At 44.2% G+C, this 27,399-nt stretch overlaps 1 protein-coding gene, 1 long non-coding RNA gene and 1 other non-coding gene across 5 annotated transcripts in view; 1 reads left to right on the top strand and 2 right to left on the bottom strand.

Annotated features, from left to right (window-relative positions):
* The window catches only part of LOC139002174 (uncharacterized), a 123,879-nt gene extending 105,469 nt beyond the window's left edge, over positions 1 to 18,410 (top strand). For both annotated transcript variants that reach the window (XR_011470129.1, XR_011470128.1), the window contains one exon: positions 17,813 to 18,410. This is a non-coding gene — a long non-coding RNA (uncharacterized lncRNA). The remainder of the gene's footprint in view (positions 1 to 17,812) is intronic.
* On the bottom strand, positions 17,538 to 17,644 carry LOC139004501 (U6 spliceosomal RNA). The gene has a single exon (XR_011470383.1). It is a non-coding gene; the product is annotated as a U6 spliceosomal RNA (small nuclear RNA).
* Positions 18,411 to 20,052: 1,642 nt separating the features above from the next.
* The window catches only part of GTF2E1 (general transcription factor IIE subunit 1), a 51,515-nt gene continuing 44,168 nt past the window's right edge, over positions 20,053 to 27,399 (bottom strand). For both annotated transcript variants that reach the window (XM_070406276.1, XM_070406278.1), the window contains exon 5: positions 20,053 to 21,866. In XM_070406276.1, coding sequence (XP_070262377.1) covers positions 21,442 to 21,866 — 425 coding nt within the window. In that variant the 3' untranslated portion in view covers positions 20,053 to 21,441. The remainder of the gene's footprint in view (positions 21,867 to 27,399) is intronic.

Here is a 27,399-nt window from a genome sequence, read left to right as displayed (position 1 = left end):
TACTAGTGAGACGGGAACATGTTTGAGGGAAAAGCAGCGTTTTCCTTGCCGTGAGTGAAATGGGGACATGTAGTTTCCCTCAAGGCCACTGGTGAGCATAAGGTTGTTTCCTAGAGGACATCAGCTCAGGAAGTATGCCAAGACCCACGGTTACTTACCACAGGGAAATTGTCTCTAGATTGTTCAATGTCAGGCCTTGGCTTTATTGGCTGGCCTTGAAGCACCAGGATTATGTGTCCTAATCCTCAAAGTCTATTAGCATCTAAAAGCAGCTTTTGCTTTTGGCACTGGGAGTGTTGATTGCCACAACCTTCTCTAGTTAAGCTTCCTTATGCATTAGGTATTTATAAATATTTATGGAAGGATAGAAGGAAGGGAGGGAGCGAGAGAGGAAGGGAAGGAAGAAGAGAGGGGCGAGAATTGGTTCAATGATGCAACAGTGATAGGCCTTTAAGAACTAAGAAGTAATGTTTTATTCTGAAAGTTAATCTATACAATCAATCCATAATGGATCAGATCAGAATATGTAACGTCATCTTAAAGCAACAGTACAATTCTTAGCCAAATAAAACTTTTATATCAGTGGTTCCCCAACTTAGCTAATGATCAGAGTCACTTGTGCTCCCTGTAAACATTCAGACTCCTAAACCCCAAAAAAGATTCCCATTTCTTTGTAAACCCTCCAGGTACTTTTGTGGCAATCAACCCACCCTGGCCAGCAGACTGGCTTTGGGAACCACAGTTAGACTGCAAGAGGTCTGGAAGGATTTACACATAAAAAGCAAATGTGTAGGTCAGAAAAAGGTTGGCCAGCCAAGGGAATGTGGGCAAAAGGGCACATCTGGTACATTCTGGCTCATGCAAACAGGATTCTGGAATTGGGTTCCCTGCCAGAAACATCTAGACCATCTGGAGAGCAGATTCCTGTTGAGAAGATAGCAGAGCTGATGAGCAGAGCCTGATGTTAAGCATCTGAATGGTCTAACTCCCCTTGTCAAAGTCCCCTGCTCACTGAGCAACCTTCTGATAATCTCTCTTCCCTTACAACTGGTATAAATGGAGAAAAGGGGCAGATCAGGTCAAATGTTTCCCACGGTAAATTAATCAACTGGCATTCTGGTTATATATCAGTCTCTTGTGAGTGAGTATGAGTCAGCATCCCTGAGTCTGATCAACTCAGAGCCTCTGCCAAGATCGAGTTTCTGAGGCTGCACAGCTGAGGGGCTGACCCTGGACCCAGTCGATGCAGCAGAGTAAGTGTCCCATTCAGGCCCAGGAAGCCAGCCAGCTAGCTTCTCCTGGGGAAGGGAGGAACACATGTCCCCGGGAACACACTATGGAAGACTTTTCTTGATAATATTACATGTGCTTTACCGGGTACATGCACTTAGAGGAAGGGGTTAGGGACTTAGAAGAATGGTCATTTAAAATACTTCCTCTGTTCTCGAAGGGCTTTCCTATGTATTAGCTCATCTGACACTTGCACCACGCTGGGAGGTAAGCCAGACATATATTACTATTATTCTTATTTCAGAGATGAGGAATCTGAGTTTACCTCATATTCAAAGTGAATGGCGCAGCTAGAACCAGAATCCAGATTTTTTTATTCTTATACAGTTCCCCTCTCATTTAATAAAGAAACTACCCTAAATAAAACCTTAAAGGAGCAATCGAAACACCTGAATGGGATAGAGTGGGACTGTGTTTGCATGTGTATGGTGAGCTGGGTTAAGGGTACATACCGAGTTGACAGAGGAGTAGAAGAAAAATCATACCAGTGGTGGTGATAAGAACGCACATCAAACACTTCTTTCTTAACCAAGAGAACTGAGACATGATTCAATATAACAGATTATTTATTGAGCACCTATTGTGTGCAAGGCCTTGTGTGCTAAGTGCTCCCGAGAGGTGTAGAGCATAGGAAAGAACATTTACCAACATGTGCTTTAGTGTGGTGAAGAGTGACTCCACCTCCAAATATTTTTTCTTCTTCAGTGGCAGCGTCAAAGAATGCAGTCCACACCCAGGGTATTTAAAGAGAGGTGGGGAAAAGGAGACCGGAAGTTGAGAAGTTGACTGTGATTATGACTCTGGCAGCCAAGACAATCTGGAAATGAAGGCTTGATAACATCTCATGAAGGACGGATGGATGTTCATACAAAATTCTTGGGGAAGTAAAAAAAGAAAAAGGATGCAGCTTCCTCAACATTTTTCCATCATTGTATTTTATCTTAGGTCTTTAGGTCCTTGGTGACTTCACCAGCAACAGCTCCCCAAATAAATCCTGCTTTATAAAAAAATGCTTTTTATAATTGCATGAAAGCAAAATCTAAATTCCAGAGGTGCAGGAATTATGAAAGGGGTGACTCCCTGAACTCCTCTTGCTCCTGCTCCTACAAACATTTCTGCACGAGCCACAGCTGGGACAAGGTGCTCCAGCCAGACCTGTTAATTAGCCCACAGACACTGCCATGTGGTTTGCTTCAGCGCTCATGTTTTCCTAACTGCCTGATTCCGTTTTCTCTTTATAAATCTGCATGTTTTGTTGTGAGCGCTCTGGGGTAGCAAAGGGAGAGAGAGCTGCCTGTTCCCCGCTGGATCAGTTCATGTCTGGCTGGATCAGCCTCCCACCCCTCTTGCTGATTCATCAGGCTCAGTCTATTCAAACAGATGGGGCTTCTATTTAGGTATTTTAATAGCATGTAGTTGAGATACCCTATTGAGAGTCTGATCTGACAGAGGTATGATGAAGTGTTGATGTGCTGAGAAATCAGGCTCGCTAGGCAAATAACTTCTTCCCATCTGAATCAATTCAAGCAAGAATTAAGTAAGGGCCTTACCGTGTGCCAACCATTGTGTTAAAAGAGCCAGAAAAGAAATAGAATGCTTGGCCGACAAGCCTTTAAATGTGTCTTTCCCTGGGGAGAAAACGTGCATGGATGGATGTCTTTGTCATTTTATAAACATCTTTGACTGCCTACTGTGTGCAAGGGGTTTGAGCAAGTAGGCAGCTAAATGGTCAGGGTAGTGGCCACACCTCTTTTATCCCAAGCCTGTATCAAACAGTTAAAGAGAAAAGTGGCTTTCTGTTGTCTCATGATGAGAAAAATGAAAGACCTAACATGTATTGAGCATCTATATTGAATGATCTTCAATGCATCACATTCCCTGGTGCTTGTTATTGCCCTAACTCTAAGTGATATGTGACGTCCACTCTCCCACTTTGCAATGCTTATCCAAATCTGATCTTTTCTTTTTCCTTCTTACGAGCAAATCTGACCTTCAAAAACCTTTCCTCCCAACCTTCAGGCAATAACATCCTTCCTTTATAGCTTTTACTGTTTGTTAACAACATGCCTTTTGGATCTCTAATTTAGTACCTAACAGCTTATACTCTCTTGTATTGATCTCTAATCTTCCAGGTTTGTGAGACTTGGAGTCAATACTACTATAAGCTCTTTAAGGGTAAAGCTTGACTTGTATTTGTTCAGTTAGTCAATATTGGTTGAGCACCTACTTTGCACCAAATCTCCATTGTGGGGGAAGCAAATATAAGTTTTAAAAGATTCCTGCTCTCAAGGAGCTCATACACACATTTGCTACTCTGAAATGGAATCAGAATCTCTTTCTGGAAAGCACTTAGCATAGTACCAGACACATAGTAAGTCTATAAATGGACACTATTATTAGTTATCATTTCTCTAAGACTGGATTGAAGAGTGAGAAGTAAAGATAAGAACTGGGAAAGGAAGTTACAAACTGTTAGGTTGCTTTTGGAGGTATATAATAGAAACCCCATCTCAAATGGCTTAAACAGTAAAGGAGACTTATTGGCTTTTCCAATTGAAAAAGTTCAACAGTAGGGTAAAAAATGGTTATGATTAATCAGAGCTTTGGCATCACTTCTTTGTCATTCTTTTGGTATTACTCTCCTGTTTATTTGCTTTATCTTCAGGCTGGTAGCAAGATGACTTAGTAATTCGAGGCTTCACATTTACACTTAACGTCCAGAGGATGAGAGACTCCATCTTTTCAGGTGGCTCTCTTAAGAGTGATGAAACCTTTTCCCTCAAAGCCCCAGCAAACCTCCCTTCGCATCTCAGGATACTAACAGTCCCAAGCCTTTTTCCCTCAAAACATTCCTTGACCAAGGAATGCCGTGGATTGCTTGGCTTAGGCTAGATTCCTGACCCAGGCAGGCACTGGTAAGAGGATGAAATTACGTATCAATTAGGATGATTTGCTTGTACTGCAGTAAATAGCCAACTCCCATATCTCAACAGCTTAATACAGCAAAAATTCATTTCTTGCTCACTACATGCCAGCGGAGATCAGCATGGGGAGCTGTACCATATGGTCACTCTGGGACCCAGGCTGATGGAGGCTTCATCTTGACACATGCTTTAGCAATTACTGCAGCAGGGGGAAGGGGACCTGGTGAATCATACACGGGCTCTTAAAGGCTTCTGCCTGGAAATGACATGCGTCACCTCTACTCACATTTTATTGGCCAAAGCAAGTCACATGGCCACACCTAACTTCAACAAGCTAGGAAAGGTAATCCTACCATGTATCTAGAAGTAGAATATTTACTAATTTCCCCAGTTACTACTACAATTACCCTTGGTTCAATCAGGACCAACTGTACAGATGACTTTATAGTTAGCTTCTCCAGAAGCACATGCACTTCCTTGGAAAGAAGATCTGTTAGCAAAAATCAGGTAGTATTAGGAAGGAAGCAATGGATTCTGACTAGGCAACCAATAATGTTTATTTCAGAAGATGTATGAAGACAAACTGATCTCAGACATGAAAGATCATGAACAGATTGGTAAAGATCAAGAGGAGAAGCAACCACTGTAGCCATCTAGAGGAAGAGCCCAGATGAAAATAAGCAGCAGCGCCAGTAGCGCATGCACTAGTCTCTTCGCTGCTACATATCCCAGCCCAGGCATAGGAGCATAAAAAGCAGGTCAGGAAGATATGCAGGAAGGATAGATGACTTGCGGGGCCTTGTGGGAGGTCTTGGGATGTTAAAATTGGAGAGTTAAAAGAGTCAATGGGAAGCCAAGGGATCATATAACCCAGAACCAGTGACAGTCTTAAACTAGGTTAAATATTTGAGAAATAACCTATTACAGTAACAAAGCCTTGTGGTACCAACAGATGACATGGAATCCAAATGATGGGAAATGGAGAGCAGCCATTCTGAAAGAGACGCAGAAACAAATCTGGGGCCTTCTTTTCCACTGGGCCTTTTTCATAGGTGTTAGAGAAAAGAGGTTCCCGTGGGAGAGGACAGTCTGAGTTTACATTAAAGCCTTGTTTCTACCCTGGGGAGGCAATATAATATGAAAGGACTCTTCCAGATCAGCAGTCTGGAAACTTGGGTTTGATATGGGGAAATCATCATAAACTTCTCTCAACTTGTTTTCTCAGCTGAAGAAAGAGGATAACAATGCCTCCTCTCCCTCCCTCAGAGATTTAGGTGAAAATCAAGTGAACTAGGAAAACCCTAGATACGTGTATGCATGGGATTATAACACAGGTGAGGGTCGGTAGGAAGAGCTGAGGAGGTCTAGGTTATAGGCGAGACAGTCTGAGACACCACCTCCTACTAAATAGGCCCAAAAGGAAAGACAGAGTAAAGAGGAAGTGGGGTATCAGCAGGCTGACAGGCATTGTCTAAGTCAACACTGTTAACTGCAAGGGATGGAAACCCAATTCAAACTGGACTGAGAATAAAATGAAATGTATTGACTCACATACCAGAAATAATTGCAAATAATTGCAATCCCATGTGGGGTGTGCAGGAGGCAGCCGATCAATGAAAATAGCTTCAGGATTCAGGTGCTCACGTGTGATGGTTGGAAATCTGTCTCTGTCCTTCTCTAGTGACTGCCTTCCCGTGTGGGTGTCATTTTCAGGAAGCATGTCCTTCGACGATGAGAAAGATTGTCCCCAGCAACTACCACTTATGCTGGTTAGTTACCTAGTAGTTAGGGTTAGTTTACTAACCCTAGTAGGAAGAAAGAATGCCGTTTTCTTCATTTCTACAAAACCCTGAAGAAACTAGTATTGTCTGGCCTGGATTGTCTGAATCAATCACTGTGACTGGCATCAACCCCAGTTGAATCACATGGATGGAGAGTGGGGAGAAATGAAAACCATTGAGGAGCAAATGAAAACTACCCATATCCTTCACCAGAGGAAGTAGGCTTAAGGGGCTTATTTCAGAAGTGATGACTATAGAAAAGAGGACACAGGGCAGAGGAGGGAAGAAATCAAGGCAAAGGGAAAGTAACACTTTCTGGAGAAAGGCAAGTTTAAAAAGGAGTTTTCAGCCCAGCTGGTGTAGCTCAGTGGTTGAGCACTGACCTATGAACCAGGAGATCTGGTTTGATTCCTGGTCATGGCACATGCCTGGGTTGAAGGCTCAATCCCATGTGGGGTGTGCAGGAGGCAGCCAATCAATGATTCTCTCTCCTCATTGATGTTTATCTCTCTCTCTCCCTCTCCCTTTCTCTGAAATCAATAAAAATATATTTTTCAAAAAAAAGGACTACCCAAGTGCACTTTAGGGGATGGGAGGTGATTTAATGAGACAGGTGCTCAAACAAGGAGATCAGACAAAACACAGTGAGGACACAGTGAAGAATTCCCAAAGTGGTCCAATGCACTGCTTGAAAAATAGTAGTTTAGGAGGCAAAAGAGCCACTGTCACAGGTTTTCAGTTAGTTCTTTGCTTGATAGGTGATTTTGTCCCTAACTGTAGGAGGAGAAGGACGGAGGGAGGGAAAAGACTGTCAATTTCGAAGGAGCTAGACTAATGCTGGAGATATGGACAGAGATGTTCACAACACTGCCATATTTTTATAGTTTAATGAGTCTCAGTGGAAAAGCAGCAGAGAAATGATCACTAAATGTACTGGAAGTTACAGCCTGTCAAAGAGCTGTGAAATGTGACTGCCATACACAGCACGGTAGGTCCTCTCCGCCCACCCAATAGGCATGAAGGCCCGCCCTCTCTTGCCTTTTTCCACCCTCCTACACACACATTATACCTGCACACAGGCACATAACAGCAGGAAACGATTCTCTTGGAACACTGTCAGAACCATTCTTTAGACCTCCCAGGTAGGTCACTACCCTGAAATGAAAAGCTGCCAGCCTCCGGTGTTTGATGCTGGTGGAATAGGGCCGATTAAAACTGACTTCATACTGAGTGAATACTTGTGAGAGGCCCTCTAGTTCTGGATCCATCCTCCGGATCTTAATGCCGCCATCACCACCAGTCCGGACATTGGTACACTTCCAAGCGTGTTCAAACAGAAGGGCCTCACTTCATGCTTAAGCAAAGGACAACGTTAGCTGCTCTGATCCTGGACTTCAAGGCCTGACTGTGTGATGGAGAACTGGAGCCCAGAGGTCACAGTTCCAGGTCAGCACTCTGGAAGGCCAGGAGGACTCCATATCCCAGGACTGAATGTAAGGAAAGAAAATTCAAGACTCTTGAATTCTTACTTCATATGCATAAATCCCAATACTCTGCCCTCTATGGTTGTTGCCAGGAAAGGCTCTCTGATCACAGATCCTAGAGTTCTGGTGCTCTCTGTTGACTCTCACATCCAAAACAGACATCTTGGTTACAGGGCCCTGCCCACTCCCCAGTGAATGGCAGTAATTATTGCACACAGAGCTTAGAGAGGTATTACTTTAAAAAAAAACAACAGCACATAAACATAGAATTACCATAATACCCAGCAATTTCACTCCTAGGTATATACCCCTCCCAAAATGAGAACAGATACTTACATACTTGTACACAAATGCTCATAGTAGCATTATTCACAATGGCCAAAATGTGGAAACAGCCTAAATGTCCATCAAAAGTGGAATGAATAAATTGTAGTATAGACACACAATGGAATACTATGCAGCCATAAAAAGTAATGGAGCATTGATACCTGCCACAATGTGGATGAACCTGGAAAACATGCTAAGTGAAAGAAGCCAAACACAAAAGGCCACATATTATACAGTTCCATTTATAAAAAATATCTAGGATAGGTAAATCCATAGACAGACAGACAGACAGAAAGATTGGTGCTTGCTAGGTCTGGAGGTAGGGGAGAATGGAAAGCACCTGCTTAGTAGATGCTGGATTTTTCTTTTGAGGTAATGAAAATGTTTTGGAAGTGAATAGAGATGCTAGTTGCACAAGACTGTAAATGCACTAAATGCCAATGAATTGTTCACCTTAAAATGTTTCACTTAATGTTACATGAATTTCGCCACAAGTAAAAAACATCCCCCCCCCCCAAATGGGAGGGGGATACTGACTCAGCTGGCATATATCTTTATCCCCTTACACCCTCCCCCTTCTTTCTACCTGAAGGTGTAGGTGGATCAGCCATTATGTGATCACGAAGCAACAATCATTTATTAAGAATAGCTGAGCATAAAGATACAAGGAAGCTGGGTCTTTGATGTCGTGAAGGAAACCATGGTATCATCAAATTTTTTAAAAATTGATTTTAGAGAGGAGGGAGAAACATTGATGCAAGAGAGAAACATCAATTTGTTGCCTCCCATACATGCTCTGATTGGGGGTTGAACCCACAACCTAGGTACGTGCCCTGACCAGAATCAAATCTACAAACTTTATGGTGTATGGGACAACTCTCCAACCAGCTGAGCCACCTGGCCAGGGCTCATCAATTTTACTATGAGACAAAACTCCTAGTCAGAGAAATAGCAAAATATTTGTTCTTTATAAATTTCCACGAAGCAACAATCATTTAAAGAATGACCTTAACATAGACTAAGTGAGCAAAGTCACAAGTAAGCCTTGGATTGGATGTATTTGTTCCATGTCCTTTTGGTTAGCTGCTTTCACCAGTTGTTGAGAAAATGCCCTTTGCTACACAGATCAGCACTCACCATCTGTAAACACTCCAAACAGGAAGATAATTAATGCAAAATAGCATCACAAACATTAGGTATACAAGTAAAATGACAGAAAATAAGTCTTTTATATAAAGGTCATACTTTACTCTTGGACTAAATGAACATAATTATTTATTCATTCAATATGTATTGACCACTACTTACTAGGTGCCAGGCACTGAGCCAGGGATCTGAACCAGAATACTACAGTGAGCAAGAAAGATAAAGGTTCTGCCCTCATGGAGCTTACATTCTAGCGAAGGGGAGATACAGACAATAAACACATGAGCAATTTCAGATGGTATCTTATATATTAACTAGGGGCCCAGTGCACCTTGAAAGGAACTGTGGGCTGAGAGGTTTCGGTAGGCACAGGGGAGGGTATAGGCCCATCCTTCATGACCCCGCCTGGCCCCTCCTGCCACAGCCCCTGGTCCCCTATCTGCTGGCAGCCCCACTCCCACTGCCGCTCACACCCGCTGACTACGCTGGCCCTGCTCACACCCGCTGCTGGCGTTGGAGCTGATGGTGCTGAGTGACCGGGACTGGTGCCGGGCACCGGTTGCAGGTGCAAGCGGGGCTGGTGCTGGCTGTGAGTGCGAGTGGTGGCTCCAGCACTGGCATCAGGTACAAGCAAGGCTGGCGCCAGCAGTGGATGCAAGTGCCAGGCGGGACCACAGCTCGGGAGCAAAGAATTTTCAGTAACCACTAGAGGCTCACCCTGATGACAGCAACTGGTACCCCACCTTGGTCTGGCACCCCCCCTCACCTGCTCCACCATCCCACCGTGGCCAACGCCTGCCATGTTCCGCACATGTCCCCTGGTGGTCAGCGCATGTCACAGCAATCGATTGTTCAGTGTTCTGCTGTTTGGGCTATTTGCATATTGGCCTTTTATTATATAGGATGTACTGCATATAGAGTGTGAGTTTGCCACTCTCCTCTGATTTAGGACTAGCTCTTAGCACCTCCATCTACAGCAGGACTTCACAGGGTGCTCGGGTTCCTCGCTACCAACAAGTCAGCAGCACTTTCAACCTCACAACACTGGTCTCAGTAGTGGGGAACTTCTCAGTTCCCTGTCACCATTGCTGACATCCCTACGTTTCACTCTACTTCAGGAAACAAACCAACACAAAGCACCTCACCACAAACACTCCCACCCCTAAAAGGGGAAAAATTAACCCAGCAAAATCCATTATTGTCCCAAGAACAAAGAGCCTGCAAACAAAACGAAGCCTAACTTTCTGGAAGAGGGTTGGGGAGGAGAGGAAATTGGCACAGCATTCAGGCCAAAAACTTGTATGGGAGGAAAAATGCAAATAATCACTAAGTACAATACATATAACTCCACTACCTGAAGAAAATGCCCTAGACCAGTGCTGTCCAAGAGTAACATGCAAGCTACAAATGTGAGCCATATATTTAATTTCAAGTGTTCTGATAGCCACAGAAAAAGAAACCAGTGAAATCATTTTTAATAGTATATTTCCTCTAACCCAACATATCTACAGAATTATCTTTTCGACATATAATCAATATAAAAATTATTAGTAAGAATTTTACATTCTTTATTCCCATACTAAGTCTTCAAAATGTGGTGTGTATTTTATATTTATAGCCCATCTCAGTTTGGACTAGATACATTTCAAGTGCTCAGTCATATGTGGACAGTGCAGTCCTAAACAAAGTATTCCCTTTTCCATGAACATGAAAGCTAATGGTTCCCCAGAATTGAAGCTCCTAGCCATCTCATTGGCTGTGCCCAAGAAACGATATTCTGGCACCCTCTACTGTTAGTCCTGGGGACACAGCCCTAGGTACCACGAACTACAGTAAACATAATTAACTAATTAAGAGAATGTATATGTATTTGCAATTCAGGCAGGAACAAAATGATCAGCCTTAGCGGAGAAAAGGCTATGTTCCCCTAGTGGTGATTCATCAGTCCACCCATTCATTCAACACTGAGAGCCTACTATGCATCAGAATTAATTCTACATGCTAGTATCCTGCCCTCAAGGAGCTTAGTCTTTTATAGGAGAGGCTGATAGACATAAATAATTAAATGAGAAATAAACAAATTCATTTAAAATAGCAATTTTGCTATGCAGAAAATAAAACAGGGAAGTATGATCATGAATGGGAGAGATTTCCTTTAGCTAGGGCAGCCAGAGAAGGTGGCATTTAGCTGAGAAAGAAGTAACAGGGACAAGAGTGAAGAATGTTTTATGCAGAGAATACAGTTAGGGCAAAGACCTAAGGTAGGAAAAAGCTTGGCATATTTGCAAAACAGAGAAAATTTCGAAGTGGTTAGAGAGTAGTTAACAAGGAAAAGAATAAACAGTAGGAGACCTGGTCAAAAGGTAGCCAAGGCCAGACCACTGAGGGCCCATAGAAAAGAGTAAGAAATTTAGATGTTATTCTAAGAAGAAATTAAAAAAAAAATCAATGAAGGGATCTAAGGGGGTGGGGAGTTTGGGGATGAACATCTGATTTACATTTTTAAAACATGTTGTGTGTGGAGAGTAGTCAACATCCCTGGGGGGGGGGGGGGGGGGAGGGGGGCGGGGGCGGATGTTAAGAGTAGAAGTAGTGCCCTGACCGGTTTGGCTCAGTGGATAGAGCATCAGCCTGCGGATTGAAGGGTCCCAGGTTCGATTCCGGTCAAGGGCATGTACTTGGTTACGGGCACATCCCCAGTAGGGGGTGTGCAGGAGGCAGCTGGTCGATATTTCTCTCTCATCGATGTTTCTAACTCTCTATCCCTCTCCCTTCCTCTCTGTAAAAATCAATAAAATATATTTTTTAAAAAAGAGTAGAAGTAGGGAGACCGGTTGAAAGGCTGCCATAGGCTGGTAGTAGTCAAAGTAAGAAATCAAGTTTAGAATATACTTTAAATTTATCAGCAGGTCCTGTTAGCTCTACCTTCAAATTTAGATTTTATAAATTAGATTATATTTTGAGTCTGATAGGACTTGCTAATGGATTGGATGTGGGATGAAAAAACACACACAAAACTATGGCCAACTATTAGGCTTTGGCTTGAGCATGTAAGTGACATGGTGGTTCCATTTCCTGAGACGGGAACTGAAACAGGAGTAAAATCTGCCCCTCCTCCTATGTTTGCATCTTGATAAATGGAACCACCCAGTCAGAAACCTGAGCTTCATCCAAGGCACTGGCCTATGCAAGTCAACAAATCCATTAAATCTATCTCCCAGAGTTCCTCAAATCTGTTTGCGCCTCTCTATCCCCACTGACTTGGACAATTTTTTAGACCAAATGACTCACCAAGACTATTGAAATGGCCTTAATCATCTCCAGGTTTAAACTCCAACCCAATATCAATGCTACAAATTGTTCCCCTGCTTAAAATTCTCCAACAATATTTTCAAAGAGCAATTTGGCAATGTCTATCAAAGTTTAAAATGGACATACACTTTGGCTCTTTTATGATTTTATCCTACAGAAATATCCAGAGAATGAAAATATGAGGGTAATTCATTATAGCATTTTAATACTTGAAAAACTGGACACTCACCTAAATGCCACTAAATAAGGAAATTGTTGAACAAACCGTCATACAACTATACTGTAAAATTCTAGTCCTTATTTTAAAATATTGAAGATCTAAATATACTGATATGAAAAGACCTTCATATTTTTAAAGATACTTTAAAACAAATAGCAAGGTATATAGGATTGCATTTATTTAAAGATCATTGTAGAATATCTGTGCGTATGTGTCTATGTTGTTTCTTAAAGGCCTAGCAAAGGTCTGGGATGACACACATTAATTAAACTATTAACAACAGTTACCTCAGGGGTAGTAAGATTGGGATGGGCTGTGCAGAGAGTTTTTATTTTTTACCATATAGATCTTACTGGATGAATTTTTAGAAATTTAATATTCATATGACAACAACAACAAACCTGTATGACTATCTTATATGCCTTAACATGATACAAGGCACTTTAGGACCTTCTATCCAGACTAATTTCTCAGACTATTTACATTAGGTATGCAATAATGTACTCCTGTCGACAGGAAATGTGGGGCTGACTGTTGAAACTGGGTCATGTACTAGGTCTGTCTGCTTTGCAACTGGAATAGGAAAGGCAGCCTCTGGTGTTCAGGACATGAAGCTCTTTTTCAAGAGAAGCTGAGGGTACTTACTCATCCTGCGGAGGGCACAGCAGAATCAGCTCATCCTCTAGCTCTTCCAAGAAAGGAGGGCAATTTCATGACTCTCCCCTTCTCAGCCTATTTGGCTTTACTTACATTTTGAGAATAACTGTATTTATCTTGTTCAATTTATTTTGCTTCTTTTATGATATAAAAAGCCAAATGAATAGATAGTAAATTTACCATAGTGCCAGTGTCTTTCTGAAAATCTTTTTCATTTCCCCAAGAGATTTTTTTTCTTTTTTAATCCTCACCTGAGGACAGAAAGAGAGAGAGAGAGAAAGAGGGGCGGGGGGGGGGGGGGGGGGGGAGGGGGAGAGAAACATAAATCCATTGCATTCTGTACGCTCCTCTAGGGATCAAACTCACAACCCAGGTGTATGCCCTGACAGAGAATTGAACTGGCAACCTTTCGGTGCCTGTGACCATGCTCCAGTCAACTGAGCCAACCAGTTGGCTTCCCAAGAGATAATACATGTGAAATAGCTTTGGTGGAAACAAAATGCTAAACAAGTAGAAGGTGGAATTATACTGATTTCTAAATTCTAAAGATTTTCATATTTGTTTTTTGATTATCATTTCTTAGTTACTTTTTAAAACTCAGGAATAAAAAAAAAAAAAGGAGTACATATGTTGTCTTTCTATTGTGGTCCTGGCTGGGAATCTAGCCATAAGAGCCAACTCGTAGAAAAGAAAATGAACTGCTCTTCCCAATCTTATTCCCATTTAGTCTAATTCTCTCAAAATGGTATCAAAAGAAGTTATGAAATATTCAAATATGTCTTCCTCAGTCATTCAGATGATTAGAAATGAAGTATCTTGGCAAGATAGGAAAAGAGAAACCTAATTAGCAATTGTTTTTTCTGTGGTTTGCTACATTCAAAACCCTAAACTGCCACCTACACTAGACCCTCAAATAAAATATCTTTCAATTGGGTTTGAATTGTAGCATATAAGAATAATTTTTTCTCTCTTTTTTTAGGTTATTATTTGGCCTCATTTTAAAATGTATTACCTCCATAAAAATATCAGAGCAGAGGAAAATCCTTCTGATCCTAGCAAAATCCTCTCATTATTGACAGCTGAGAAACCAGCCCAGAAAGATTACGTTAGATAACAGTATCACAGTGCAAGTATCTAGTGAACTGGTCCTGGGACTAGAACTTAAGTCTTCTGACTTCTGGCTATGCCAAATTAGATAATTTCTTTTAATCATTTAACCTTAATACTCCTTAAGGTGTTTTGGGGAAAGGGGGCATCTTAATAAGAAAAAGGCTTTAACTTTATGGGCAAGTAGAATAAAAGCATTTTTCCACCAGATACAAGGTTATGGATCCCCTGGAGCCAGGACTGTTTATACATGACCTTACTTACATATTATATAAGTAATATATTTTAGTGTAGTGGGAAGAGAAAAAAGTTCCTTTAAAAGCCACAGTTAACCTTCCATGCTGACTCCTAGAGGTGGGGAGATAGCTCCTTGGTTAGGCAAACATCCTGATAGGCAACTTTGGATGTGATAGGATAATTCACAGCACTATTTGGAATAGGAATAAAATGAAGAACAAAGTTATTTCCTCTAATCCTATCTAATAATAGACAAACATGGTAATTAACCATAACTTCGCTACCCTTCCCATTGTCTAATCAGCAAGATATGCAAATTAACTGCCAACCAAGATGGCGGCGGGCAGCCAGGCAACTGAAGTGAACAGGAGGCTTGCTTGCTCCAGTGAAGGAGGAAGCAAAGGTTCCCTGCCTGCTGCCGCCGGCCTCTGAGCTTGCACGCTAAGCAACTATGTTGCAAATATAGAAGCTAAACAATGCCCAGAAATCTGCTTTCAGTCAGCCGGGATCTCAGAGCTGGAGTCGCAACAAAGTTTCAAATACAGAAGGTAAACAAAGCCCAGAAACCTGCTTTCAGCAGCCGAGGTCTCAGAGCTGGAGCCGAGCCTCAGAGCTAAAGCCGGCTCTCAACTCCAGTGACAGCCATAAAAGGTAAAGAAATCCCAGAATTTAAAAAAAAAAAGAAAAAAAGGAGAGGTTGGGAGCTTCAGTCACCCGCCAGCCTGAAAATGGCCCTCAGCCCCTCACCCAGACTGGCCAGGCACCCCAGTGGGGACTCCCACCCTGAAGGGGGTGTGACCAGCTGCAAACAGCCATCATCCCCTCATCCAGGCTGGCCAGGCACCCCAGTGGGGACCCCCCACCCTGAAGGGGGTGCAACCAGCTGCAAACAGCCATCATCCCCTCACCCAGGCTGGCCAGGCACCCAAGCGGGACCCCCACCCTGATCTGGGACACCCTTCAGGGCAAACCAGCCGGCCCCCACCCATGCACCAGGCCTCTATCCTATATAGTAAAAGGGTAATATGCCTCCCAGCACCGGGATCAGTGGAGCCGCGAGGCCTCCGGAACCCGGGATCAGCGGAGCTGCGAGGCCTCATGCCCCGGGATCAGTGGAGCCGTGAGCCTCCCGAACCCAGGATCAGCGGAGCCGCAAGGCCTCCGGGCACAGGGATCAGCGGAGCAGCGAGGCCTCACTGCCCCGGTGTCAAACGGAGCAGCGAGGCCTCCCACCACCAGGATCAGCAGAGCAGCGAGGCCTCCCAGCACTGGGATCAGCAGAACAGCGAGGCCTCCTGGCCCCTGGAGCAGCGTGACAGGGGGCAGCGCCCCAACCCCCTGATCGGCCCTGCTCTGTGTGTGACAGGGTGGAGCCGCAACCTCCCCATCGGCCCTACACTGTGCATGACAGGGGGGAGCTCCCCAACCCCCTGATCAGCCCTGCTCTGTGCGTGACAGGGGGCAGCGCCCCAACCCCCTGACCGGCCGGCTCTGTATGTGACAGGGGTGGCGCCACAACCCCCTGATCCGCCCTGCTCTGTGTGTGACAGGGTGGAGCCGCAACCTCCCCATCGGCCCTACACTGTGCATGACAGGGGGGAGCTCCCCAACCCCCTGATCAGCCCTGCTCTGTGCGTGACAGGGGGCAGCGCCCCAACCCCCTGACCGGCCGGCTCTGTATGTGACAGGGGTGGCGCCACAACCCCCTGATCCGCCCTGCTCTGTGCGTGACAGGGGATGGCGCCGCAACCTCCCAATCAGCCCTACCCTGAGTGTGACTGAGGGAGGCGCCCCAACCCCCCAATCAGCCCTACCCTGAGCATGACTGAGGGTGGCACCACAATCTCATGATCCGCCCTGCTCTGTGCATGACAGGGGGCAGTGCCCCAACTCCCCAATCGGCCCTGCTCTGAGCCCGACCAGGGGCTGCAGGGCAGGCACCTAGGGATTGGGCCTGCCCTCTGCTACCCGGGATCGGGCCTAAGCCAGCAGGTCGTTATCTCCTGAGGGGTCCCAGACTGTGAGAGGGCACAAGTGGGGCTGAGGGATACGCGCCCCCCCCCCGCCAGTGCACAAATTTTTGTGCACCGGGCCTCTAGTACATTTATAACATTCCAAGGCCTTTGGAAAGAAAGGGGTAATTGAAGAGAAGGAAAAAATGAGCCAAAATTTTAGCAAGATTTAAAGTCAGGATTGTACTTGAGGTGAACTCTGTGAGAATGGCAAGAGACTCATTTTAAGAACAAGAATGTATATGATCCTCCCTTATATGCCTGGACTATGCAATGCTGAGACAAAAAACCCTTTCATTGCCTGTCCCCTGCCTATTACTATAAGAACTTCAGTGAGGATCTGTTACACAGACTTGCATTGAGGACACTTGGGGAGTCAGTACAGGTGGTGCAGAGGAGAGGTGGAGAAGCCAGGGAAGCAGGGAGGCAGAGCAGGAGGATATAAACCACCAAGCCCTTCCCCACACTCCCCAAAAGAAATGATACCGAAGAAGTATCCCATGGTGTTAGGATAAGACTGTTCTATTTAAATCTTAAAGGACAGTGGGACACGTGGGTAGCTGACACTTGAGTTATACTAATACAGCCAATCTCGCTCAGAGAGGAGTTGCCGGCCATTCTCATAGGCTGTGGGTGGTAACAACTCCAGATATCCCGAGGTCAGCAACACTGTGACCACATGTATCGACCAACCTTGTGCGTGAGTCTGCCCTTCTGAGAGCTGCTAATTGGGAGGGCTCCCATTTTTGGACATCCTGTCACTGATTGGCTTTTCTCACCAGATTATTGTGCCACTCAACACCCATAAACCTGTTGGATAAAGTAATATCAAACTCCCTTGAGTCACTAGATATGTTATTGAAATGTGGGGTAGTGTACAAAATTTTTATATATTAAACTATATTTCCCTATTAATTTTGAGTATAAATTCAGAGATGTTTATTTAAGGAAATGATAAATCCAGGATTTATAAAAGGAACACCTAAAAATCCTAGCAATAATATAAAAAGCTTACTTTTGTCACTCTTCTTTTTTTTTTTTTTAATATGAAACACTTCACGAATTTGCGTGTCATCCTTGCACAGGGGCCATGCTAATCTTCTCTGTATTGTTCCAATTTTAGTATATGTGCTGCTGAAATGAGCACTGTCACTCTATTTCTTTAATTCTACCAAGTACCTTCTACGTGAACTTTTTAAAATGTCTATTTGATTCTTTTTTCAAAATGAAAATATCTTTTCCATTATAACTTAAGACCACTGTAATTCTCAACTCTAATTATTTACATCTTTGTATACGTATATCTACCTCACAGGTTATAAAGATTAAATGAGTCAACGTATGTAAAGAAGTTAGTGTCTCCACCTGTCAGACTGGCTATCATCAACAAATCAACAAACGACAAGTGCTGGAGAGGATGTGGAGAAAAAGGAACACTCGTGAACTGCTGGTGGGAATGCAGACTGGTGCAGCCACTATGGAAGACAGTATGGAGTTTCCTCAAAAAACTAAAAATGGAACTCCCATTTGACCCTGTGATCCCACTTCTAGTAATATATCCCAAGAAACCAGAAACACCAATCAGAAAGGATATATGCACCCATATGTTCATAGCAGCACAATTCACCATAGCTAAGATCTGGAAACAGCCTAAGTGCCCATTAAGTAGATGAATGGATTAGAAAACTGTGGTACATCTACATGATGGAATACTATGCTGCTGTAAAAAAGAAAGAACTCTTACCATTTGCAACGGCATGGATGGAACTGGAGAGCATTATGCTAAGTGAAATAAGCCAGTCAATGAAGGAAAAATACATGATCTCACTCATTCATGGATAATAAAGACCATTATAAACTTATGAACAATAGATACAGAGGCAGAGCTGCCTCAAACTGATTGTCAAACTGCAGTGGGAAGGCCAGGGAGGGTTGGGGGGCAGGAGGGAGGGGGGTAAGAGATCAACCGAAGGACTTGTATGCATGCATATAAGCATAACCAATGGACATAAGACACTGGGGGGTAGGGGAGGCCAGGGGATTGTCAAGGGCGGGGAAAAAAAAGACACATATGTAATACCCTTTGTAATACTTTAAGCAATAAAAAAAAAAGTTAAAAAAAAAAGAAGTTAGTGTCTCAACACATATATTAGCTACTTTTTTCTTTACACACACACACACACACACACACACACACAGAAAAACAGAATCCTTCTATAATTACACATTATGGATATCTTTTCCTATCAATACATTCTTTTTAATGGCTAAATGGTTCATGGAAAAATAATTTAATTCCTGATTAATGCCTATTTGATATACCTATGTACCTATTCTGTTTCATACACTGCTGTAATGAATATACTTATTCTTCACCTTGCCTCCTGTATGCACCCCAACTAGGGATTGAACCTGCAACCTTTTGTGCACGGGATGATGTTCCAAACAACTGAGCTACCTAGCCAGGGCTTGTCTTCACTTTTGACATTTTCCCATTACATAAATTTCAGAGAGAGAGAGAGAGCAAGCAAGCGGGAGAGAGGGAGGAAGGGGGGGGGGGAGAGTAAGAGAGAGAGAGAGAGAGAGAGAGAGAGAGAGAGAAGAGAAGGGAAAAAAGAACTAGGTCTCGAGATATGCCAAAACATACAGCAGAGAAAAAAAACAATGAAGTTTAAAGATTGAGAAGGAATAGCCAATGAGGTGATGAGTCAGTGTAATGACTAGGGTATCAAATGAAAGCGTTTCAAAGAGAAAGAATGAGTTGATGGCATCAAATAATGAAAAGCAGCCAAAAAAGCTGAGGAATAAAGGGCTGTTAGGTTGGACAATTAGGACTGGGGAAAGCTGTTTCTATGTAGGAATAGGGCAAAACCTAGAGCAAGAGGGAGATGAAAGAAGTATGTAACTAGTCTGTATGATTACTTAAGAAGTTGGTAGATAATGGGAAAGGAAAAGAATAGTAGCTTTAGGAAGAACATGCAAGTCAGATTCAAGAAAAATTAGTGAATACATTTATTATTTGAGAAATAAAAAGATGACAGTTAACCTACAACTGTTTTTAAAACTTTGTATCTGATTACTATTTTATTTACGTGAACTTCATTCTACAACTATAAAAGTTAAAAAAGATATTTAAAAGTTGAATAGTCCATGTGTACAAAGTACATACAAAATAGTAGTGTGTTTTTTTCCTCCAAAGGGAAACATTCATAGAAACTTTATTATGAAAGTCATTCTTTCTTTTTTTTTCTCATTGATTTAGAGAGAGAAAGGGAGAGGAAGGGAGGGCAGAAGGAAAAGAGGAAGGGAGGGAGGGAAAAAGGGAGAGACAGAGATAGAGAAAAAGAAAGAGAGAGAGAGAAACGTCAAACCTACCACCTTCCTGGGTATGGGATGATGCTCCAATCAACTGAGCCACACCACACCAGTCAGGGCTAAAAGTCACTCTTAAGTCAACTATTGCCAGAAAAAGTTTGGACCACACACAACTGCGTTTATTATTTAAAATATAACTAATAAGAAAACAAAGTCTGAAACTTTTTTTAATGCAAAGAATATTCATTTTAATTATGTTCCAAGATGTTACAGAGCTGGAAATGAACAAATTTTAGTCAGTATAAAATAGTTTGTTAATATTCAGTCATTCATACACCATGTAAATGAAACACCACTTCCTATAAGGCTCAGATAACTCTAAAATCTACCTTAACTACACACATGTACTATAAAAAATGATAAATACTTAAAACTTACAATGCAAGGGGAAATATTACAAAATATACAATTGTTATAGATCCTTGTATGAAAGTTCCTTACTTTTAAAGTTCTGCCTTAGGGAATAATACCATGCTACACAGCAGAACTGAAATGATAAACTATGTTCCTTGAGGTTACAATGCTCAACAATATACTGGGTGTACTCTATAATACCATGTCTGACAACAATCAAAAGAGAAACCAAGAAGACGTTCAATGGTGTTGAGAGAGAAAAAGAGGGGAGTATCAATTGTTACATGCTAATTTTTTTGCTGAAAGGCCATCATTAAACAATTTACAGCACTGTAGAAGAAGAGAAAAAGGAAGGGACCAGTCTCACCTTTCTATAAAGGATTTCCAAATCAGCACAAACTCAGGCAATTCTAAAAGGTACTATTCTCAATGCTCTTCACTTTTGAACCCTTTACATGGAACTCCTGGTCCTTCATTCATGTTTTTTTTTTTCCTAATTTCTTCATAAGGGTTTACCAAAATACTTTCTGCTTTCTATCATCCAACATACAAACCAAAAGGCAATAAGCAAAACAATAGACTCTTCCAGTCAGGTCAGTTCTAAATACACAAATTTTGGTTTAGATATTAATCATAAGATTTAGGCATATCCATCCCTCTTCCACACACATTCCCAACTTCCCCTTACTTATTGACATCATCCTCAATTGAATTTTAAGATTGTTTTGTCCCTCATCAAATGATTTGCTGTTGGCAAGCTGCTTTGGTTTGCAGCAATACCAGGAATTGTTTGGAATGCTGGCTCAGAATGGATTTTTAAAAAATGTGATCAGTGAATTACTGTAACCTGTCATAGTGGGCTTCTGCAGGCAGACAGAAAGAATTTACCTTAAGACTTTCCTTATTTATTTCACAAGGGAGAAGAATGTGTCTTAAAAAGGAAAGGAAAAGGATTAGATAAGAAAATACAGTAAAATGGCAATACTGTAGTAGTAATGGGAAAAGGAACGCTTGTAGCCAACCTACCTTTTGGGAAAGTTTCTGTCATAAAAATCAATCTTTCTCTCCCAGTGTTTTTTGTGGTTTTTTTTTGCGCAAGATTAACAGTCGCTTTACATCAAGAAGGGCAGAAAGCCACTTAAATACTTTTCTTCAAAGGTAGGTACTTTCTTTTTGAAATGAGCTTTAGAGAAAGGAGGAAAATGTAGGGACAGATCATTCAAAGAGGTCCTCAAACATGCGTTGTCCCATTGCTATGTACGCTTCCTTCTCCTCTGGTGTCATCTGTGCCACCAGCTCTGGCCGCTGGCTCACTTCACTGTACGAGAATGGACGACCAGCCACCATAACAATGGGGTCATCTGCTACTTCCTCAAACTCGTCGTCCTCCTCGTCATCCTCTCGATGATGTGCAGCCACAGCAGCTGGACGAGGTGGGGAGTCATCGTCTGACTCACTGGTCTCACTCTCCGAGTCACTGCCATTGGCAGCGGTCACAGGAGCAGCCGCCCCCACTGAGCCAGTGGTAGCAGAGGGGGTCTTCTTCTCATGAATGAGCAGTGCTCGCATAACCTCCTCGTTATCATCCAGCCCTGCACGGCCTTCCTCACGATCTTGAAATGCATCTATATCTAAGCCACCTGGAGGGAAAAACCCAGAAAGTCAATATCCTTAAATATAAAAGATATTCCTTTATAATAAAATATATATTTTAAAACATGGTATTTAAATATACAATAATATTATAAAATAACACCGATAAAACTTCACTGATTCTACTTTTTGAGCTGCTGTCCATAATATATTCAAAATGTTTCTCACAAACTGGAACTTAAGTAGCCTGATGGTTAAGTACATGGGTTTTAAAAGTAATATAGCCTGGAACTGAATCCTGGTTCACATGTAAACTGTGCTGCCTTGGTCAGGATATTCAGTCTCTAAACTTCAGTACCTGCTTCTATAAAATGGGGTGATAAAAGCATCTACCTTCTAGGACTCTGGATAAGAGCATCTATCTACACTAATAAAAGAGAAACATGGTAATTAGCGTATGACCGCTACCCTTTTCATTGGCTAATCAGTGAGTATATGCAAATTAACTGTCAGCCAAGATGGCGGCCGGCAGCCAGGCAGCTGGAAGCAAACATGAGGCTTGCTTGCTGCAGTGAAGGAGGACTCCAACGTTCCCCGCCTGTGCTGCTGGCCTCTGAGCTACCACTCTAAGAAACTATGTACTATGTTGCAAATAAGAAGATAAACAAAACTCCAGAAACCAGCTGGACTGAAAGCCAGGCGGACCAAAACTTTGTATCAATGTTTTCAGCAGCGAGGCCTCAGAGCTAAAGCTGGCCCAGAATAAAAATTAAAAACAAAAACAAAACAAGGAGCGGTTGGAAGCTTCAGTCACTCGCTTCCGGAAAACAGCCCTCAGCCCCTCACCCAGACTGGCCAGGCACCCCAGTGGGGACCCCCACCCTGATCCAGGACACCCTTCAGGGCAAACCAGCCGGCTCCCACCCATGCACCAGGCCTCTATTCTATATAGTAAAAGGGTAATATGCTTCCAGGCTCCGGGATCAGCGGAGCAGCGAGGCTCCCGGCACCGGGATCAGCGTGACAGGGGGCAGCGCCCAAACCCCCTGATCGCCCTGCGGCTCTGTGTGACAGGGGGCAGGGCCACAACCTCCCTATCTGCCCTGCTCTGTTTGTGACAGGGAAAGGCGCCCCAACCCCCTGATCAGCCCTGCTCTGTGCCTGATAGGGGGGAGCTCCCCAATCCCCTGATTGCCCTGCGGCTCTGTGTGTGACAGGATGCGGCGCCCCAACCCCGCCCCCCCACGGGCCCTGCACTGTGTGTGACAGGGTAGAGCCATAACCTCTCCATCGGCCCTGCCCCGAGTGTGACAGTGGCAGCGCCCCAACCCCCTGATCGGCCCTGCTCTGTGGGTGATAGAGGGTGGCGCCCCAATCCCCCTCCACGGGCCTTGCTCTGTGTGTGACAGGGTAGAGCCATAACCTCTCCATCGGCCCTGCCCTGAGTGTGACAGGGTGAGGCGCCCCAACCCCCCTCCACGGGCCTTGCTCTGTGTGTGACAGGATAGAGCCATAACCTCCCCATTGGCCCTGCCCTGAGTGTGACAGGGTGCAGCGCCCCAACCCCCTGATCCGCCCTGCTCTGTGTGTGACAGGGGGCAATGCCCCAACTCCCTTATTGGCCCTACTCTGTGAGTGATAGGGAGCAGCGCCCCAATCCCCTGATCAGCCCTGCTCTGTGCGTGACAGTGGGTGGCGCCGCAACCCCCCAATCGGCCCTACCCTGAGAGTGACTGAGGGTGGCATCGCAACCTCCCGATCCACCCTGCTCTGTGCATGACGGGGTGGCACCCCGACTCCCCAATCGGCCCTGCGCTGAGCCTGACCAGGGGCTGCACCTAGGGATTGGGCCTGCCCTCTGCCACCTGGGAGCAGGCCTAAGCCAGCAGGTCGTTATCTCCTGAGGGGTCCCAGACTGCGAGAGGGCACAGGCCGGGCTGGGGGGACCCCCCCCCCCGAGTGCACAAATTTTTGTGCACCGGGCATCTAGTATATATATAAAAGCCCAAGCAACCGAATGACTGAAAGACTGGTCAACTGGTTGCTATGAGGTGCACTGACCACCAGGGGACAGATGCTCAACGCACAGGATTGGGCTCCCTCCTGTCTAGATCGGGCCTGTGGGGATTGGGCCGAAACCGGCTATCCGACACCCCCCGAGGGGTCCAGATTGTGAGAGGGCGCAGGCCAGGCTGACAGACCCCACCGGTGCACAAATCTGTGCACTGGGCCTCTAGTATGAAATAATGTCTATGAAAGACCAGGTATAGTAGCTGTCATAACAGGAAATCAAGACATGGCTCCTCACTTTGCTCAGAGGAAAAGCCAGATACTTTACAATGGTGTATAAGGCCCTCCATTATCTTGAACCCCTCTTGCCCACCTACTACGTCTTTTCCTTCCCCTTGCTCATTCTGCTCCAGCCAGAATGGCTTCCATGGTATTCCTGTACACACCACACACAGTTCTACCTTAGAGCCTTTGTAATGCCTCTGGCCTCTACCTGGGACACTTACATCTAATTCCCTTACATCTTTCAAGTCTTTACTCAAACATCATCTTCACTGAATTCACCTCTATATTCCCAATGCTCTAACTTTTCCCAGAGCAATGATTTTCTAACATCATAAGTAACTCCTGACTATTGTCTTTAGCACCCTCTTTCCCAGCATGTAGGTCCCCCACAACAGATATTCATCTTTTTTATTCAGTGATATATCCCATGTACCTAGAATAGTGCCTATCACTTGTTAGGTACTGAATAAATATTTGATGACTCAATGAATATATGGCAGTTTTAGCTTCCTGAAGCAAACTAAGCACACTTTGAACTCTTTATAAAAAGGAATCTAGTATCATGAATAAAAATTCTCTTACTACACACTTCCTATTTATCATTTTGTGTACACATTTTGTCTGATATATTGAAGATGAAAAATTTAAGACAAACATTTGTATTCAGTATTTGGAAAATAATACCAAACCTATTGGCATTTAAAATATATAACAGGATTAAAAGTGTTATTTGAAACTGACTTTTTTCTTCAAATCCTGACTCTTAACATTTTTTAACTGTGTGATTTGGGGCAAGTTACCTCATTTCTCTTTGCTTCAATTTTCTTTTTTTAATCCTTACCTGAGGATATATTTTTCATTGATGAGAGAGAAAGAGAAAGAGAGAAAGAGAGACAGAGAGAGAGAGAGAGAGAGATATGTGCGAGAGAAACATGGATCAACCAGGGATTAAATCTGGAACCTGAGGATGTGCCTTGACTGGGAATCGAACCTGTGACCCTTTGGTGCATGGGATGATGCTCTAACCAAACTATCCAGCCAGGGTTCTGCTTCAATTTTCTCAAAAACAAACAGGAAAAGAATAATAGTATCTACCTCACTGGATTACTGTCAGAGTTAGGTGAATATATGTGAAGTGCTTAGAATAGGCGTGGCCCTTAGAATAGTGGTATTTATAATCAACAGCAGCATCAAAAAAAGGCTCAGAAATGGTCAATTCTGGCTACGGTGAAATGAAAGCATTTTCTCATTAACATATTGGAATGGATTAGCTCTTGACATTTTAAAAAAGTATAGAACTCCTGAGATGATATATTGGGCAGAAAAGAGAATGGGAAACAAGAATTGAGAAGTTAAAAATTTAGGACAAAATAAGCTTTTGACAACCTGGATACAAAAAATGAGAACTGAAATCCAAAGGATGGACCTACTCCTAGAGCCCTTATTGTCAATGCAGTAATTCAAAAGAAAAAAAAAGACAAGAAATGCACATGAGTCTCTAAGGCAGTGGTTCTCAACCTTTTGGCCCTTTAAATACAGTTCTGCATGTTGTGAACCAACCATAAAATTATTTTCATTGCTACTTCATAACTGTAATGTTGCTACTGTTATGAATCGTAATGTAAATATCTGATATGCAGGATGGTCTTACGCGACCCCTGTGAAAGGGTCATTCGACTGCCAAAGGGGTCGCGACCCACAGGTTGAGAACCACTGCTCTAAGGCAATCATTACCTCTTTAAAAATTTTCCAAATAGTTGGGAGAACCAAGATGGCGGCGTAGAGAGCGGACCTGTGTGTGCTGCTCTCTCACAGCATCATTGAAACTATCAACTATGAAGTAAACAACCGCCACTCAGAACCATGGGGAAGTTGGCCCAGTGGGAGATCTACAACTGGAAGAAAAGAAAGAAGCGCAGTGAGACTGAGTGGGAGCTAAGGAGGCACCAAAACCAGAGGTACGCAGTCACACGCCACGCGGGCTGCAAATGGATTCTCGGTTTTTTACGAACCCTCGAATCCTCTGGGCTTGCTCTGGGCGGGTCTCTGAGGCCCCAGATCCCACAGGGAGAGGCGGCCACGGCCTTGCAGTGGTCGGAGAGCGAGGGAAGCTCTGACATGCGGCTGCTCGCCGGCACCGAGGGACAAGAAGTCCTGGTGTCCCAGGGAGGCGAGGGGCGCGGAGACGCTGCCATCGCTATTTCCTCCATGCTGGCGACTCCCTGTGACCCCGCCCTACCCTCAGGGCTGTGCCAGAGGCACAAGAGGGAATGACTGTGCTTTTACAAACTCTCAAATCCACTGAGCTGGTTCGGGCGGGTCTCTGAGGCCCCTGGCCCCAAGGTGAGAGACGGCACGGCCTTCCAGCGGTCAGAAAGCGAGGGAGGCTCTGGCGCTCGGCTGCTCGCCGGCACTGGGGGACACAAAGTCCTGGTGTCCTGGGTAGGCAAGGGACCGCTGAGTCTCTGCCCCGGCGACTCCCTGTGACCCCGCCCTACGCAATCTACATTCCCATCTGGGCTGTGCCAGACTCACAAGTAGAAACGCCTTTGCTTCTGCAAACTTTCAAATCCACTGAGCTGGTTCAGGCGGGATCGTGAGGCACCTGACCCTACGGGGAGAGGCAGCACGGCCTTGCAGCCATCAGAAAGCGAGGGAGACTCTGTTGCACAGCTGCTCGCCGGCATTGGGGGACACAAAGCCCTGGCAGAGATTCAAGGGGCCGCGGAGACTCAGCCAGTGCTATTTGCTCCGCCATGGCGACTCCCTGAGACTCAGCCCTAATCAATTTACATCCCCATCCAAGCTGTGCCAGGTGCACAAAAAGACCCACCTGCGCTTTTGCAGCCTATCCCAACAAATTGCAGACTTCAACTGCTCGCAGCCATGGGAGACACACTCAAGAAGCAGACCCAGGAGAACCAGGATGGCGGCATAAGGAAGAGACCTGTGCGTGCTACCTCACACAACAACATCGAAACTACCAAATATCAGACAAACACCTATCATACAGAACCATGGGAAAGTTGGCCAGGTGGAAGCTCTACAACTGGAAGGAGAGAAAGAACATTGAGACTGAGTAGGATGTGACACCAAGTACAGAGCCCAACCCAACAAACTGCAGATTTCAACTCCTCGCATAGAAAGAAGCGCATTGAGACTGAGTAGGATGTGCAGAGGCACCAAGTACAGAGCCCATCCCAGCAGGCTGCAGATTTCAGCTCCTTGCATCTGGGAGGGACACAATTGGGGGGCAGAGTCGGGTCCGGGGCCGGCCAGGGCTGG

This window comes from Myotis yumanensis, unplaced genomic scaffold (assembly GCF_028538775.1).
Source record: "Myotis yumanensis isolate MYYU_CA2020_CCGP unplaced genomic scaffold, mMyoYum1.0.hap1 SCAF_2, whole genome shotgun sequence".
Classification (NCBI taxonomy): Eukaryota; Metazoa; Chordata; class Mammalia; order Chiroptera; family Vespertilionidae; genus Myotis; species Myotis yumanensis.
This window is presented reverse-complemented; position numbering and strand designations above follow the sequence as displayed.